Source organism: Daphnia pulicaria, chromosome 7 (assembly GCF_021234035.1).
Source record: "Daphnia pulicaria isolate SC F1-1A chromosome 7, SC_F0-13Bv2, whole genome shotgun sequence".
Classification (NCBI taxonomy): domain Eukaryota; kingdom Metazoa; phylum Arthropoda; class Branchiopoda; order Diplostraca; family Daphniidae; genus Daphnia; species Daphnia pulicaria.
In genome coordinates this window covers 18720793-18738318 of record NC_060919.1, presented here as the reverse complement: position 1 = coordinate 18738318, position 17526 = coordinate 18720793, and the positions used below count along the sequence as shown (strand labels likewise).

The window sequence follows — 17526 nt, the reverse complement described above, 5'->3', positions numbered from 1 at the left end:
ACCCGGCTCAAGTCACATCAATTTTAATGAACTTAAAGTAATTATTGGAAATTAATGGTCGCTTATCCCGCGGATTGAACCCGAGTCCTCAGGCATGGTTAGCGAACATTCTAACCACTGGACCACCAATTGATATTTAACTGTCACTTCAACTTCAAGTCCCTCGGCACACACACACATGTCATCTATGCGGCTCGCCGTGAGAGACGAGACGCATGCCATCGTCGACTTATGATTCTGCATATAAACCCTGCCATGCTGCTATATTTCATCAGCTCATGGTATAGTGGTTAGCGTGCTCGCTTGGAATGCGAGAGGTCCGAGGTTCGATCCCGGATCAAGTCATCACATTCGATTTTAATGAACTGAAAGTAATTATTGGAAATTAATGTTCGCTTATCTCGGGGATTGAACCCGAGTTCTCTATTATGGTTACCGAAGGCTCTAACCACTGGACCACCATTTGATATCATATGATTACTTCAACTTCAAGTGATTCGACACACACATGTCACACACAGCTATGCGGCTCACCGTGAGAGACGAGACGCAAGCCATCGTCGACTCATGATTCAGCATATAACCCATGCTATGCTGCTTTATTTCAACAGCTCCTGGTATAGTGGTTAGCGTCCTCGCTCAGCATTGGAGACGTCCGATGTTCGAACCTGGCTCAAGTCACAATCAATTTTAGTGAAATGAAAGTAATTATTTGAATATAATGGTCACTCATACCGGGAACTGAACCCGAATCCTGTGCCATGGTTAGCGAACACTTTAACCACATGACTACCAATTAATATTTAATTGATACTTAAACTTCAAGTAATTTTGAGCACACAAATACATCAGCTATGTGGCTCGCCGTGAGAGACGAGACGCATTCCGTCGTCGACTCATTACTTTGATTTGGCTCACGCCGGGTATATAATAATAATGCACCCTATTTGTCTCACGACGGGCTGAAAGTAATTCACCCGATATATTGCTACTAACGGGCGATAAATTATTCACCCAGTTTTGCTAGCGCCTTACGGGCTTAAAGCTACATTGCTCACGCTAGGCTGAAAATAATCAATTCTATGCTGCTCACACCGGTCACGACATAATTCACCCTACGATGCTCACGACGGGATGAAAATAATGCACCCCACATTGCTCACGCCGGACATAAAAACACTCATTGTATTTCGCTATCGGCGGGCTGAAATTTATTCACCCTATTTCGTCCATGGCGGGCTGACCATTATTCACTCTACGATGCTAACGACGGGCAAAAATAATTCATCCCACGTTGCTTACTACGGGATTAAAATAATACACTCTATTTCACTCACACCGGGCTCAAAATAATTCACCCTATTTCGCTCAGGGCGGGCTGAAAATATTTCACCAAATATTGCTTACTCTGGGATTAAAATAATTCATCTCACATTAATCATGGCGGGCTGAAAATAATTCACTCTATTTCACTCGCGGCAGGTTGAAAATATTTCACTCTATTTCCCTTTTACTGGCTTAAAATTAGTCAACCCAGGTTGATCACGCCGGGCTGGAAATATTTCGCCGTGTGTTGCTCTTGACGGGCTGAAAAAAATTCCCCTTCCATTGATCATGACGGGCTGAAAATATTAAACCCTTTGCTGCTCACACCGGGCTGAAAAATATTCACCCTATTTCACTTTCGACGGTCTGAAAAGAATTTACACCAAGTTTCTCACGACGGGCTGAAAATAGTTTGCTCCATTTCGCCCACGACGGGCTGAAAAGAATTCACCCTATTTCACTCACAGCGGGCTGAAAATAATTCACTCTATTTCGCTAACGCCGGGCTTAAACTAATTCAATATATTTCGCTCACGACGCGCTGAAAATAATTCAACCTATTTCACTCACAGCGGGCTGAAAATAATTATCCCTATTTCACCCACGACGGGCTTAAAATAATTTACCGTACGTTGCTCACGCCGGGCTTAAAATAATGCAGCCTTCTTCGTTTATTTTCGTTGAATATGACAATATAGATGTATGAACTATCCATTTGTTCACATCGAGACGTGAAACGAGATATCGCTGTTGGTGTAGTGGTTATAGCACTGGATTGACAATTCAAAGAATGGTGGTTCAAACCCACTCTCAGCGAAAAAATGTGTAATGAAGTAAATAGTCTCAATATCGATAAAGTCCAATTCCAATGTGATTTAAAAGCTTTTTCTCACGCTGGGTGATAACTATGACCATGTGTAAGTATGTGCTATCCACCTGGTCACGTCAGAACTTGATTATATACAACACTGTTGGTGTAGTGGTTATAGCATTGGGTTGGTAATCCAAAGGATGTCGGTTCAAACCCGCTTTCGGCAAAATACAATAAGTTGCTAAAATATGTCATGTAAATGAATCGCAAGTTGGGTATGAATAAAGATTTGACACTGTTACAGTTTTGTCCGCACATTAAACGACGATTTATAGCAACTCTTGCAACATTCATTCACAACTCCATGGCTCAGTGGTTAGAGTGACGGATTCAAGATTCAGCGGAGTAGGGTTCAAATGACACTCAAGACAGTAACAAGTTAAATGAAGAATACACGGGCAGGTAATCAATAGGTCAGGGATAAATAGATGGGTAAAGTAAAGTGGGAACAAATACAGTAAATATCAATAAATGTCAAGTGGAACACATCCAAATTCTGAATAAAACACAAGTCCCCGGTATCAAATCCCTAGAAAAATTACAAGTCCAAAAAAACCTAATAACCCCAACGGGCTTACAGAGAAAAACGACAGAGTCCTAAAATGAAACCAAAATATCACGTAAACAAGTACAAGTCCAAAATCACACCCAAAACACCATAAATTGTGTCAAATCCAACACAACCAAACTCTGAAAAAAGCAAGTCCCGAAAATAAACCCAAAATTGTGTCAAATCCAACACAACCAAACTCTGAAAAAAGCAAGTCCCGAAAATAAACCCAAAGTCCACCGATACTTGGTTGCAACGAAAAAAACAAAGTCCACAAATCCACAAACAAAACCTAAAAGACCGACTGGCTCACGGTGGAAGATGATAAGTCCATAAATGGATGAAAAAACAAGTCCCAGCGAGTAAGGAATTGGGCAGTGGGATTATACGAGTGGCGTTTTGCTCCATGTGTGCTGTGCTGTGCGCTTGGGTGATTGCGTCTAGCAAGGTGGTTCGCCGTCCTTGGACGGGCATCTGGTATACTAGTCTCTTCTGTATAGCCCGTGGTTCATCCCATTCAACCTTGACTTTGTCTGTGATGATGTTTGTTTGTTTGTGTGTTTGTTTGTTATCACCAAGCATCCAACTTTGCTGTTTGTCTGTAGCGGCGAGACGCATCCAGGTGCGAAAGATTAGAGACATGAGGCGCATACATCGTTTAAGGCGCCTTACCACTCTCTCACACACTCATCCATCACTCTGCTCTGCTCGCTTCTCTCAACTGCATCTCGCAGCTGTCACTATACATACCACATGTAGCGCCACGAGGGTTCGAACCAAGTGGGGGGTTGGGAGTTGGAGATATTTTTTTTTCCATTGGTAATTATCACACAATGTCCTCTATTAATTTGTATCGAGTGTTGGGTTTGAACCATGGCTTCGAATACTTGGTGGGTCCGATAGCATTGCAACACGGTCCTCACCTCATACTCTAACCACTACACTATCAGAACTGATATTCATTCCAAGTTGAAACTCCATACAACTGCTGTCGTTGCGACTTTTGGTGCTTTTTAGTTCGCATCCACACACTACATCCATCCATCCCATGGCTGGCTACCGTATCTCATCGGCTCATGGTATAGCGGTTAGCGTGCTCGCTTAGCATGCCAGAGGTCCGAGGTTCGATCCCGGCTCAAGTCATTACATTCGATTTTAATGAACTGAAAGTAATTATTGGAAATTAGTGGTCGCTTATCTCGGGGATTGAACCCGAGTTCTCTGGCATGGTTAGCAGATACTCTAACCATTAGACCACCAATTAATATACGATATCAACTTCAACTTCAAGTAGCTCGGCACACACACACACACACACACACACACATGTCACACACAGCTATGCGGCTCACCGTGAGAGACGAAACGCAAGTCATCGTCGACTCATGATTCTGCATATAACCCATTCTATGCTGCAACATTTCATCGGCTCATGGTATAGTGGTTAGCGTGCTTGCTTAGCATGCGAAAGGTTCAACGATCGAACCCTGATCAAGTCACATTTGATTTTAATAAACTGAAAGTAATTTTTTGAAATTAATGGTCGCTTATCCCGGGGATTGAACCCGAGTCCTCTGGCATGGTTAGCAGACACTCTAACTATTAGACCACCTATTGATATCTTATATTTACTGCGACTTCAAGTGACTCGGCACACAAACACACACACATGCCATACACAGCTATGCTGCTCGCCGTGAGAGACGAGACGCTTCTGCATACTCATGATTCTGCATATAACCCATGCTATGCTGCAACACTTCATCGGCTCATGGTATAGTGGTTAACACGCTCGCTTAGAATGCGAGAGGTCCGAGGTTCGAACCCGGCTTAAGTCACTTTCAATTTTAATGAACTGAAAGTAATTATTGGAAATTAATAGTCACTTTATCGGGGATTGAACCCGAGTCCTCCGGCATGGTTAGCAGATACTCTAACCATTAGACCACCAATTGATATCCCATATCAACTTCAACTTCAAGTAGCTCGGCACACACACACACTCACACACACACACACACACATGTCACACACAGCTATGCGGCTCACCGTGAGAGACGAGACGCAAGCCATCGTCGACTCATGATTCTGCATATAACCCATGCTAAGCTGCCTAATCTCATCGGCTCATGGTATAGTGGTTGGCGTGCTCGCTTAGCATGCGATAGATCCGAAGTTTGAATCCGGTGTAAGACACAATTTTAACAAATTGAAATTTGAAATTATTGGAATTTTATCGTCACATTTTTCGGGAATTGAACCCGAGTACTCTACCATGGTTAACAAACGCTTTAACCACTGGACCATCGATTGATATGTTATCATGTCATCATCATACCCAAGTAGATCGCGTTTAGACGAGACGCGTGCCGTCGTTGTTGACCCATAATTATATAACGCATAACAGCTTCACTTGCTCGCCCCTATCCTAACTGAAATCGGAAACAGAATTGTCAAATCTTATACCCTGTCGACTATTTATTTGCCGTACTTTTTCCCACACCTCGATTCCAAAGTTTTCTGTGTAAAAGAATGCGAAGAAGATATTTTTTTCCCAATAGTGTAACACTCAGACTGAAATTCTTATTTTCTGTCTTTTCCTCCAGCAAACTTTTACCTTCCTGAGACTTTCCTGATGAAAAGATTGTGAATAAGAATTATTTCCTAAAACTGGACCATACCACGTTAATCTAACCAAAACAAAACAAAGTGTCGACTGCTATAACCAAAACAAAACAAAGTGTCGACTGTTTTCAGTTGAAAGAGCTTCTGGGACTTGGCCGCTAGGTGGCACCGGTGAAACGACTTTCTTCCCTGTCATCTGTAAGGAAATTACAAATATCTATCAAACTATTAATTACAAGTATAGGAACATTTATTAAGTTAACTAATAATTTTTTGTGCTTTTTTTGCTGCTGATGTAAAAAAATTTACACAGCCGACATAGGAAACCTCGAAGATTCCCGTCCTCTAGATTAAGTAGCCCATGCTCCTCCTTGGCGTCCTTGCTTAGCCGCTTCTCCTTGCAGGCTGCAGTGGCAACAATTCTTTTTGAATTTTTTTTCCCTTAAGTAAGAATGACGACAAGAACCATCGTATTGAAGTTCATTTTAACTAATCGTGTTTTTACGAAGAAACAGATGTACTCATAGCCGTTCCTATATGAACGCTTTATTTTGTGAAATCGAAAGAGATGTTTTAGTAAAGCTTAAAAAACTGATTATGTGATGGACAGTGAAACCGATCAAGAGAATACTGGCCATACCAGTTCAGTGATACCTGATGGTAATTATTTGTTATACTTTGAGTATTTTATTGTGTTTTGTGTTTATCATTAATCATAACTTTTTTAGATCAGATGCCATTCATCCTGTGAGAGTTCTCTCAAACCAGGTTGATAGCAAGGTTGATAGTCAAATAGTTGAAGAGAACGTGCCAGTTCAGTGATCTCTGCTGCTGGTACTTATTTGCTACTCTTTTCGAATATATTGTGTCCTGTGTTTATGGTTAATCTTAACTTTTCTTAAATTAGATGCCATATGTCATGTGACAGTTCTCTCAAACCAAGTTGATAGTCAAATAGAAGAAGAGAATACTGGCCGTGCCAGTTCAGTGATCTCTTGCTGCAGGTAATTATTTGCTACTCTTTTCGAATATATTGTGTCCTGTGTTTATGGTTAATCTTAACTTTTCTTAATTTAGATGCCATTAGTCATGTGACAATTCTTTCAAACGTACCAAGTTGATAGTCAAATAGAAGAAGAGAATACTGCCCGTGCCAGTTCAGTGATCTCTTGCTGCAGGTAATTATTTGCTTTCTTTTAGAATATACTGTGTTCATGATTAATCTTATCTTTTTAAAAACCAATAGCCATCCATCCTGTGACAGTTCTCTTATACCGGGTTGATATTCAAATAGATGAAGATAATACTGGCCATATGAAGATAATACTGGCCATACCAGTTTCAGTGATAACTGATGGTAATTATTTGTTATACTTTGAGTATTTCATTGTGTTATGTTTTTATCATTAATCATAAATTTTTTTGATCAGATATGCCATTCATCCTGTGACAGTTCTCTCAGGCCACGTTGATAGTCAAATCGTTAATGGTTGAAGGGAACACTGGCCGTGCCAGTTCAGTGATCTCTGCTGCTGGTTAGTTATTTGCTAATATTTAAAAAAATACTGTGTCCCATGTTTATGGTTAATCTTAACTTTTCTTAAATCAGATGCCATCCTTTTTATGACAGTTCTCTCAAACCATGTTGATAGTCAAAATAAATGAAGATAATCTGTCAGCGGACACTTGGTTGTGTGGTTAGAGTACCCGCGCCGTGTTTCGTTGAGTCGCACGTTCAAGTCTCTCGCTGGAAGTTCATTTTGAATTTTCGCCATTTGCGCGGAAAACTGTTTCTGTTGGTTATTTAAATTCGTATTTTGTAACCGGATATATATGTGTATTGGTGTCGTGGTTAGCACGCTCGCCGTGTAATCATGAAGTCGGTGGTTCGATACTCGATACAGACAAATGTTTTACTGATATTTTTTTTAGCCAATCAATAAAAAAAAATTATAGCAGACAACTTCATTGTTTATCTCACAATACGGCGAAACGTCAGATATTGTGTGTTACAGTTTTTGTTGTTATTCACTGTTGATTAAACTGAAAACTTTGCTGGTTCCATATATATTGAAAAGTCAAAGGTGAGATTGGTTCAATTCCATTCATTGTGAGAATTTGCATTATGAAACTGTAAAACAAGACAAATTGGGCTAAATGAATGTTAAACTGGTTTGGCTTAGTGATTCATGCTTTGTTTTGTATTTCTTATTCGCAGTCTTTTCATCACAAAATCTCAGGAAAGTGGAAGTCTGCTGAAGAAAAGACTGCGAATAAGAATTTCTGCTGGCATGGTACAGTTTTAGGAAATAATTCTTATTCACAGTCTTTTCATCAGCAAAATCTCAGTAAAGTAAAAGTTTGCAGATGAAAAGACTGCGAATAAGAATTTCTGCTGGGATGGCCCAGTTTTGGGAAATGATTCTTATTCGCAGTCTTTTCATCAGCAGAATCTCAGTAAAGTAAAAGTTAGCTGAAGGAAAGACTGCGAATAAGAATTTCTGCTGGGTTGGTCAGGTTTTGGAAAATTATTCTTATTCGCAGTCTTTTCATCAGCAGAATCTCAGTAAAGCACAAGTAAACTGAAGAAAAGACTGCGAATAAGAATTTCTGCTGGTATGGTCCAGTTTTAGGAAATAATTCTTATTCGCAGTCTTTTCATCTACAAAATCTCAGTAAAGTAAAAGTTTGCTCAAGAAAAGACTGCGAATAAGAATTTCTGCTGGGATGGTCCAGTTTTAGGATATTATTCTTATTCGCAGTCTTTTCATCAGAAAAATCTCAGTAAAGTAAAAGTTTGCTCAAGAAAAGACTGCGAAAAAGAATTTCTGCTGGGATGGCCCAGTTTAAGGAAATAATTCTTATTGACTCATGTTGTTTTGTATTTCAGCATTTGATTGGTGGCTTATTCATCGATTTCGCTGTGTATTCACGACCGCCTTTAAGTCAACGACTAAATTCAGGATTTGAATTCTAAGGTAATCTGATTTTCCGATACCATTTCTAGATATAGTCTTAATCATCAATGTTGAAAGCTTTGTTAAGTGTGGGTAAATCTTGGTTATGTGTTTCATTAATTATGAATTGATTGTGTTTTCAGTGTTTTGGTTTCATCATGTGCCTTAATCTAAACTTAAGGTATCAAGTATATTTTAGCTTCTGTAAACCATTTTTGGGTCATTGATTTTCCATACTGTGATATACGTCGGTGGAGTATTGGATAACGTTCGCTTCCGTACTAAGAGGTTTATCCTTCAAATCTAGATTAAGTCAATTCTGTTTTTGGGTATTGAATAAATGTCTGTGATTGATAACTATGTGCTATGCCTTGCACCTACTTGAAAAAAAAAAAACTGCTAGAAATCGCCAGCTCCCGGTTATTTTGTCGTCGAATTGATTTTTCATGTCATCAGCCCGTGGTGTTGTGGTTAGCGTGGTGGATTTCAATCACTGAGGTTGATGGTTCAAAACTGATTCCGTGAAAAAAAAAAAAAAAATTGTTCATTTCAAAAATGTGTTTCTTTCACTGAACTTGGTGCATTTGTGTTGCTTTTGTGTTTTCATACTAATATGTGTTTTTTTGTTGCAATTCTTCAGCGGGATCTACAATATTCGAGTCGCCGGATATTCCAACTTCGAGATGTCTTCCTTCTTCCTACAGCATCACAACACTCATTTCTCAAGTAAAGTACTTTCCGAATTCCATCAATTTAAAGTCGGTAGCATGTTTTTCTTAGCCTGCTAAAGACTTAATAGTTGTGGTGTCCGACGGTTTTCAGCCAATTTGTGCTGGTCTTGGTTTAGCGGTTAGCATTATGGCTTTCAAACAGTCACAATTGCGATTGAAATCCCGATCAAGTCAGCATCAAGTTGAGCGTCAATGAAAATAATTGTATTACTGTTGCCATTTTTGGAGGTATGTCTTTTGTGTAACGAACAGTCGACAACCGGAGAGGAGCTAACCTGCGATGCGTATTTGTTTATCAGATGTGAACCTTAACCGGGCTGTACCACTGGGATATTGAGCACCGGGTGTCGACGGCTTATGTTCGTATTTGTGTTTAGTTTTAAGCTTTTTGAACATTTGTGCGGTGTAAAGTCCTCCAAAAGCCCTCCAAAAAGCCCTCCACTGATAGTAGCGAATTTTTTTTGGAAAATTAGGGGTTATTTTGCTGATCTGAAAATGCCACCGCGTCGCGAATTAACTCGAGAGGAAAAGGATGAGAAGAATAGGAAGGCTAGGGAAAAAAGAAGTCTCGAAGACCCGGAGGCAAAACAAGTTAGATTGGCTGCTCAGAGGGAAAAGGCCAAGTTCGTCCGTGAAGAGAAGCGTCGTCGGCTCAATCCCGAAGATGATCAGGCTGCCAAGAATTTGAAGGCGCAAAGGGCGAGAGAAGACCGTCAGGCAGAGGCACCTGACGAAAGAACGTTGAGGCAGAGGTTAGATGCGGACCGGAAAAGAGTCGCCCGTGCTAGCGAGACGGGAGTTGAGCATCAAGCTAGGCTACTCGATCAACGAATCCGGCAGAAACTCCTTAGGCAGGAACAGAATGAAGAAGATGATCGTGCTCGACTGTTTGCCGAGGAGGAGCGGCTAGCAGTTCTTCGGCACGAAGAACAAAATCTGCACGAAGAAGAAAATCGTATTCGATTGGAAGCTGAGGCAGAACGGCAGGCTGGTCTTTTTCAAGCAGAAGAAAATCGTTCGCGATTGGAAGCCGAGGCAGAGAGGCAGGCTGGTCTTCTTCAAACAGAAGAAAATCGTGTTCGATTGCAGGCCGAGGCGGATCGGCAAGCTGCCCTTCGTCAACAAGAAACAGCATCTATCTTGCGAGCGATGAATCAGAGACCAGCGTTTGATCGTTCAACGGTTGTTCTTGCCAATGATGCTGTGGCAGAGCGTCCAGCAAGACAACAACACCAGGCAGGAAAGACAGCTGTCGGCAACCGAGAAACTCCTGAAGAGCAACGAGCTCGATTGCAATCCCAGGCATTACGGATGAGAATTCTGCGGCAAGATGAATCTAAAGAAGAGAGGTCAGCTAGGCTTCGAGATCAAGCCTTGAGGCAAAAAGCTCTTAGGAACGAAGAATCGGAAGCAGAACAATCAGCTAGACTTCAGGAACAGTCATTACGGCAAAGTTCTTTGCGTAGCGAAGAAACGGAAGCAGAAAAAGCAGCTAGGCTACGTGAACAGTCTCTGCGGCAAAGTTCTCTGCGCAACGAGGAATTGGAAGCTGAAAAAGTAGCTAGGATGCGCGAACAGTCTCTGCGGCAAAGATGTCTTCGGAATGAAGAAATTGAAGCTGAAAAGCGGGCTCGACTTCAAGATAAATTAGTCCGTCAGGAAGATTTACGCGACAACGAATCTGAAGACAGCAATTTTTCTCGACTTCAGGCTCAGTCATCACGCCAGGAAGTTGTACGTGGCAGAGAAACAGCAGATGAAAGAATAGATCGCGCTATCTCTGATAGATTTCGTTAACAAGTCAATGTGTTCGACGAAATTGAGCAGGAAGGTCGCGTTAACCACCCCGAGTACATGGCTGATTACAGAGCGACCGAGAATGAAGAAGAAGCTGCTGCGAGGCGTGAAGAGAATCGGTGTCGAATGGAGTTACGTCGAGAACTTGAAGACCAACGAGAGCGAGAAAACGAAGAATTGCGTGCCAGGGATGCCCTTGATCATGGCGAAATTATTCCAATTGAAAATGAAGAAGAAGAAGCTCTTCGTTTGCAGTTGATGACTGAACGCGACCGGCGTGGAAATCCAAGAACTCATCGGCAGGCTTGCAAAGAAATCGTGGTAGAGGACCGCGTTCACTTGCATGACTGCGGAGATTTGACCAAGATTTGCTCGGAATGTGATGCCAAACATTTCGCGAAAGAAATGCCGAAAGACAAGAAGTTCCAGCAATGCTGCGCAAAGGGCAATGTCATTATTCCACCTGCTAAGCCGTGTCCAGAACCATTGGCCAGCCTCTTGCAAAACCGGCATCCAAAATCGAAACATTTCATGAAGCAGATTCGAAATTACAACAGCGCCCATGCTTTCGCCTCTATGGGAGCTAATTTCTGCCAGGTCGCGGCCCGACCTGTGTACGCATCCATGGTCAGATTTACCACCAAACTACTCCTCTCGGTCAGACGGCAAATCCCAGATACTCTGATTTGTATTTTTTGGATTCTGCGCAGGCTACTGATTTCAGGGCGAATATCGAAATGATGTCGGGTTGTTGTAGAACTTTGATGGAAGAGCTGGACGCTATGCTTCGAGAAAAGAATCCTTATGCCTTGACCTACAAGATGATGCGTCGGGTTCTTGAAGAAGAATACGTTCAACGTGAAGCTGAAAATCTTCCTCACTACACTGTCGGCATGATCATCACTTGCGATAGAAGAAATGTCGACCAACGAAGATACAACTGTCCAACGGTCAACGAAATTGCTGTGGTTTTTAAAAGCACTGACGGCGAACCACCAGCCTACAGAGATATTCGTGGCCATCTCTACATTCCCGTCAGAGGCCGACGATTCATCCAGATTGACACAATAAAAGTTATGTGTGATCCGATGTGTTACCCACTTTTATTTCCGAACGGTGACGACGGTTGGCATATCAACATGACTTATACCACCACCAGACGGAGAGAGAGAGATGAAGCGGCAGCATTGGCCATGATTGTTGAAGAAGATGAAGAGGAGCAGATTGATCCCTTGTGGCCCAACCCCAGAGTTTTAATTCGTGATGAAATGGCCGCAGAAGATGGCAATGCTGTGATTGAAAATGAGCCAGGTGAAGAACAAGAACCAGAAGCGGACGAGGAGAACGACGATCGACCACCGAACAGAAACAGAGGCCCACGCTCAAGAGTGACGCAAGCCGAATTCTACAGTTCGCGCATATCAGTTCGTGGTGATTTCAACAACGTTTTGGCTGGGGGTCCCGTCACTCAGATGTATTTTGTCGATTCTTACGTCAAGACCGAGGGGAATCGCCTAGATTGGCTCAGACGAAACCAGAAAGAGCTGCATGTTGAGCGCTACTGCGGTCTGATGGATTACATCAACAATCGAGCAGAGAGAGCAAATTTGGCAGTTGGCTCGATCTACATTCTCCCTTCGTCATTTATTGGCAGTCCTCGAGCCATGAAACAAAATTACCAAGACGCTATGGCCATTTGTGGAAAATTTGGCAAGCCGACTTTTTTTGTGACGTTTACCTGCAATCCCAAGTGGAGGGAAATTGTTGCTAATATCCCAAACTACTTGACGGCTTCCGATCGTCCCGATATGGTCGCAAGAGTATTCCACTTGAAGAAGAAAGAGTTGGTCGACGACATCGAGAAAAAGCAAATATTGGGTTTCGCCGCGGCCAGAATCGAAGTCATCGAATTTCAGAAACGTGGACTGCCTCATTGCCACATGCTGGTGTGGGTCGACAGCCGTGACGCTCCTTCGACACCAGAGGATATGGATGAGACCATCTGCGCTGAAATTCCCGACAAGACACTCTATCCAAGACTTTACAACTCTGTTATGGCTCACATGATTCACGGTCCGTGTGGAGCCATCAACAAAAATTCTCCCTGCATGGATGAAGAGGGCTGCTGTAAAAAGTTCCCCAAAGACTTCAACGAAGAGACTATGATCAATGACAACGGCTATCCGACGTATAAAAGAAGAAACACTGGTGTTGTACATCGTTTGAAAAGGGGGCACACTCACTATGAAGTGGACAACCGATGGGTTGTTCCTTATAACCCTTGGTTGCTACTGAAATATGATTGTCACATCAACATCGAGTATTGCGCCAATATGACCACTGTCAAGTACATCTTCAAGTATGTGTACAAAGGTCACGATTGCAGCAACATTGAATCGAAAACTGGAACGCATCATCAGGCTGGAGAAGAAAACGAGCAAGTTTTTGTTTGGGACGAAATCTCCACCTTTACAGACACCCGTTACGTCAGCGCGCCAGAAGCCGCTTATAGAATCTTCAAGTTTCCTCTCAGCGATCGTTCTCATACCATCACCCGACTAGCCGTGCATCTGCCTCTTGAACAGTCCGTCTTTTTCCAACCGGGCAATGAGGAACAAGCAGTCATCGATGCTGCGACCAAGGAAACGACGTTAACTGCTTGGTTCATCTTAAATCGGGATAATGAAGAAGCGAGACAGTATTTTTACCGCGAAATTGTCCATCATTTCTGTTTCGTTAAGTCGGGTGGTCGTAATTATTGGAAACCTCGAAGAAGAAATATTAAAATCATAGGTCGCTTATATACCGTGGGCGTCCGTCAAGTTGAGCGATACTGCCTTCGCTTGCTCCTCATCAACGTCAGAGGATCAACCAGCTTTGAAGATCTCCGCACGGTTAACGGTGTCCTTCTACCGACGTTTAAATCAGCCGCTTCTGCTCTGAATTTGTTGGAGGACGACAGCGTTTGGGAGAAGACCTTGGACGATGCCGCCGCCTTTGAAATGCCGGAGCGATTGAGACAGCTTTTTGTCGATGTCTGCCTCTTTTGCAATCCCACCGACGCTCTTCATCTCTTTGATCGGTCTCTGCCCCACCTCATGGAAGATTTCATTCGAACTGGTCACGATGCGGAAGTCGCCAAAAACTTGACTTTGAAATGGATTCAGGACAAGTTGATTCTCCACAATAGAACAATGGAAGAACTCTCTTTGCCTGTTCCTGACTTTCAGCTTATTCGCCAAATTATTGAAGCTCAACTCGAAGAGAATACTGCAATTACCAGGATAGAAAAGAGACGTTTGGGTGAACTGATGGTTACTCAATTGAACGAAGGTCAAAGAGCCGCCTATGATCAAGTCATGGCTGCCATCAACGACAAAAACAACTCAGTTCCCCATCAGTATTTTTTGGATGGTCCTGGAGGTACTGGCAAGGCCTTTTTGTACAACACTCTGATCACCGTTCTGCAAGGCCAAGGGAAGACAGTCATCGCCGTCGCTTCTACCGGCATCGCTTCTACGTTGTTGATTGACGGTTCAACATACCATTCCCAATTTAAGATCTACCCTCCAATTACCGAAGTTACCAGATCGAAAATTGTAGATGGAAGCGCTCTCGCTAATTTGATTTTAAGTGCCGTTCTCATCATTTCCGACGAAGCCACCATGAAGACAAATCACGCTCTCGACGCTTTTAATTTCCTCTTTCAAAAATTGGAAAAGAAAAATATACCTCATGGTGGAAAAGTTCTTCTTCTTGGTGGTGACTTTCGTCAATGTTTACCAGTCGTCCGACATGGAAACAGGGTGAAGGTGGTGGAAGCTACAATCCGAAATAACGCAACGTGGCCTCTGTTTCGTCATCTTCGTTTAACCCAGAATATGCGTACCGTGGCCGGCAATCAAGACTACGCTGACTGGCTTATTCAGCTTGGAAACGGTACTCTGCCAACGATTCCTAGACTTAACAATCCTGATCTCATCGAAATTCCTGCCGAGTTTCTTGACTTTGGACGGAATTTGATTGAGTACGTTTTTGGTGTTCCTTCTCTGCTTTTGGATCCAGAGGTATCTCAGCAGATTTGCAGTCGAGCCATTCTCTGTCCGAAGAACGAAGACTGCCTACGGATCAACAATCAGATCATCAAAGACATGCCTGGAATAGTTCATCAGTACAAAAGCATCGACACGATTGATTCGGACGATCCTGAAGAAATTGCCAATTATCCAACCGAGATTCTCAACACCTTTAATGTGTCCGGAATTCCCACTCATGTTCTCAAGTTGAAAGTGGGAGCCATCATCATTCTGCTCAAGAACATTGATTCGCGTAAGGGTCTCTGCAATGGCACCCGTCTCATCATCAGGGCCCTCAGAGAAAATCTGATCGTTGCAGACATCGCTTCCGGCAAGAACAAGGGTCACACGGTTTACATCCCGCGAATGACGCTGTCGCCCACCGATTCCGATCTTCCTGTCACACTCAAGAGGCTCCAGTTTCCTGTGCTGTTGGCATTTGCCATAACCATCACCAAGTCACAGGGCCAGACTTTTGATCGTGTCGGCATTTTCCTCCTGGAGCCTGTCTTTTCTCACGGTCAGCTGTATGTGGCTTTTTCACGTGCAACATCGAAAGAAGGTTCATAAATATTTTCTATAGATTTTTGTTTACTTATTTTACTTTATAGTATGTTTTACATTTTTGTTTGTTTTTTTTATCGGGGAAAAAACCCACAGGTGTCAAAGTCGAAATAGCTGAATCTGCAAAGCAAGGACGGCTTTTGAGAAATCACCTGACAGCCACTGAAGAGGAAAAAGAGAAAGTATTCACCGTCAATATTGTTTACAAAGAAGTCCTTTTGTAAACACATCATCATCACACAGTTAAACGACTTAATCCTTTATACCATTCTTCCGTAGTCAACCCCTGAAAACCTTCTTGGATCCCTTTTTCCTTTCTATTCCTTTCTTTCCCAGCATTTCAAACCCAAGAGGAACTAAATTCCGCCTCGGTCTACGGGCCAAAAAATGGAGCACGGGCATGGCCATGGGGTAGTACCCATGTGCGCTCAACCGTGAATTGATAATATTAAAGTGTAGCAATAAATACCCAAAATAATAAAAAAACAAAAAAAAATTCAAAATTTTCGCCAATGATAAATATTTTAAAAGTGTTTTACGAGTTGTACACATCGGCAAATGGTGTACTGGATAGCGTACTTGCTTAAGGACAGTAATGGTAACGGTTTAAACCCGGCTGAGTGACGCTATATTTTTATATATTCTTCGGATTTCAAAGCTGATAGAATTCAAAGTATCGCACTTATAATGATGATGCCAAGTATTATTTCGCCGTTTATAAACGCTATAGCCACTACACTTTTTTTTATTTATCTGTTAATTAAACATCGATTGATTGAAACGACCATTCGAACAATAATTCTCCCGCTTTGCTCATGCCGGGCGATTAATACAACCTTAAAATAAACCTTAAAAATGGTCCGATAAACAGTCCAACAGATTTGATCACATCGATTGATGAGTGACATCACTGAAAAAAGATTACGCGTTGATGGTTCAAACCCACAGTCGGCTAATATCTTTCTGATGTAAAGAATAGCACGAGTAGCGACCGAATGATGTTTAGCGATCGGTAGCGATTTTAAAAAATGTCTTCAAATCCAAAGACTTTTATTTTGCTGCAGGTCTGCGCTATGCAACTGGTTATGTCGGGACTTTATTAACAACACCACTGTTGGTGTAGTGGTTAAAGCATTAGGCAGGTAACACTAAGGTAGGTGGTTCAAACCCACTCTCGGCAGATAACTGTGTAATAATGCATGTTACCATGACAATGTGTAAGTATGCGCTAACTTTCTGGTCACGTTGGGAATTGATATTCATCACCGCTGTTGGTGTAGTGGTTATAGCCTTGCATTGGTAATTCAAACGTTGGTGGTTCAAGCCCACTCTCTGTAAATAACTGCATAATGAAGCAAATATTCACAATATCGAATAATTCATAAACAGATGCAAAAAAATCGATTTTGCTCATGATGTGTTATTACCATGACAATGTGTGAGTATGCGTTAAACTACTGAACACGTTGTGAACTATATAATTCAAAAATCGATGCAAATAAATCGATTTTGCTCATGATGTGTTGTTACCATGACAATGTGTAAGTATGCGCTAACTTGCTGGTCACGTTGGGAATTGATTTTCATCACCACTGTTGGTGTAGTGGTTATAGCATTGTATTAGTATTTCTAAGGTTGGTAATGGTGGTTCAAACCCACTCTCAGCTAACAACTATGTAATGAAGCAAATCGTCTCACTATTGAGTAGTTTTAATACTGATGCCGATTAATCGATTTTGCTCACGCTGGGCGATAACCATGACAATGTGTTAGGTATGCGCTGTCCACTTGGTCACAACGGGACTTTTAACAGAAATGAGTATCGCTTTAGGTGTAGCGGTTATAACATTGGTTTGATTATTCGAAGTTCAATGGTTCAAACCCACTCTTGGCAAACAATTGTCTAATGAATCAATTATTTCCAATATCGATGAATTCATACACCGATGATAATAAGTCGATTTTGCTCACGCTGGGCGATAACCATGACTATGTGTGAGTATGCGCTGTCCACTTGGTGACGTCGGGA

General features: G+C 42.1%; 1 protein-coding gene and 1 long non-coding RNA gene across 11 annotated transcripts in view; both read left to right on the top strand.

Annotated features, from left to right (window-relative positions):
• LOC124348585 overlaps positions 1-7271 on the top strand; it is a 107468-nt gene extending 100197 nt beyond the window's left edge. For 4 of the 10 annotated variants that reach the window (XR_006920051.1, XR_006920049.1, XR_006920050.1 and 1 more), the window contains 2 exons: positions 6101-6206; positions 6450-6474. This is a non-coding gene — a long non-coding RNA (uncharacterized LOC124348585). The other 6 variants (XR_006920043.1, XR_006920048.1, XR_006920044.1 and 3 more) reach the window with 6 other exon arrangements.
• Positions 7272-9555: 2284 nt separating this feature from the next.
• Positions 9556-15721, top strand: LOC124348808. The gene is made up of 4 exons (XM_046799081.1): positions 9556-10794; positions 10888-11514; positions 11568-15495; positions 15594-15721. The coding sequence occupies exons 1-4, from the start codon at positions 9556-9558 to the stop codon at positions 15719-15721; spliced, it is 5922 nt and encodes a 1973-aa protein (XP_046655037.1).
• Positions 15722-17526: the final 1805 nt, after the last annotated feature.

Coding starts and splice junctions, on each gene's coding strand:
- LOC124348808 (XM_046799081.1), top strand. CDS start 9,556: ATGCCACCGCGTCGCGAATTAACTCGAGAGGAAAAGGATGAGAAGAAT. Junction 10,795..10,887: donor AGTCATCACGCCAGGAAGTT/GTACGTGGCAGA, acceptor GAAATTGAGCAG/GAAGGTCGCGTTAACCACCC. Junction 15,496..15,593: donor ACGTGCAACATCGAAAGAAG/GTTCATAAATAT, acceptor AAAAACCCACAG/GTGTCAAAGTCGAAATAGCT.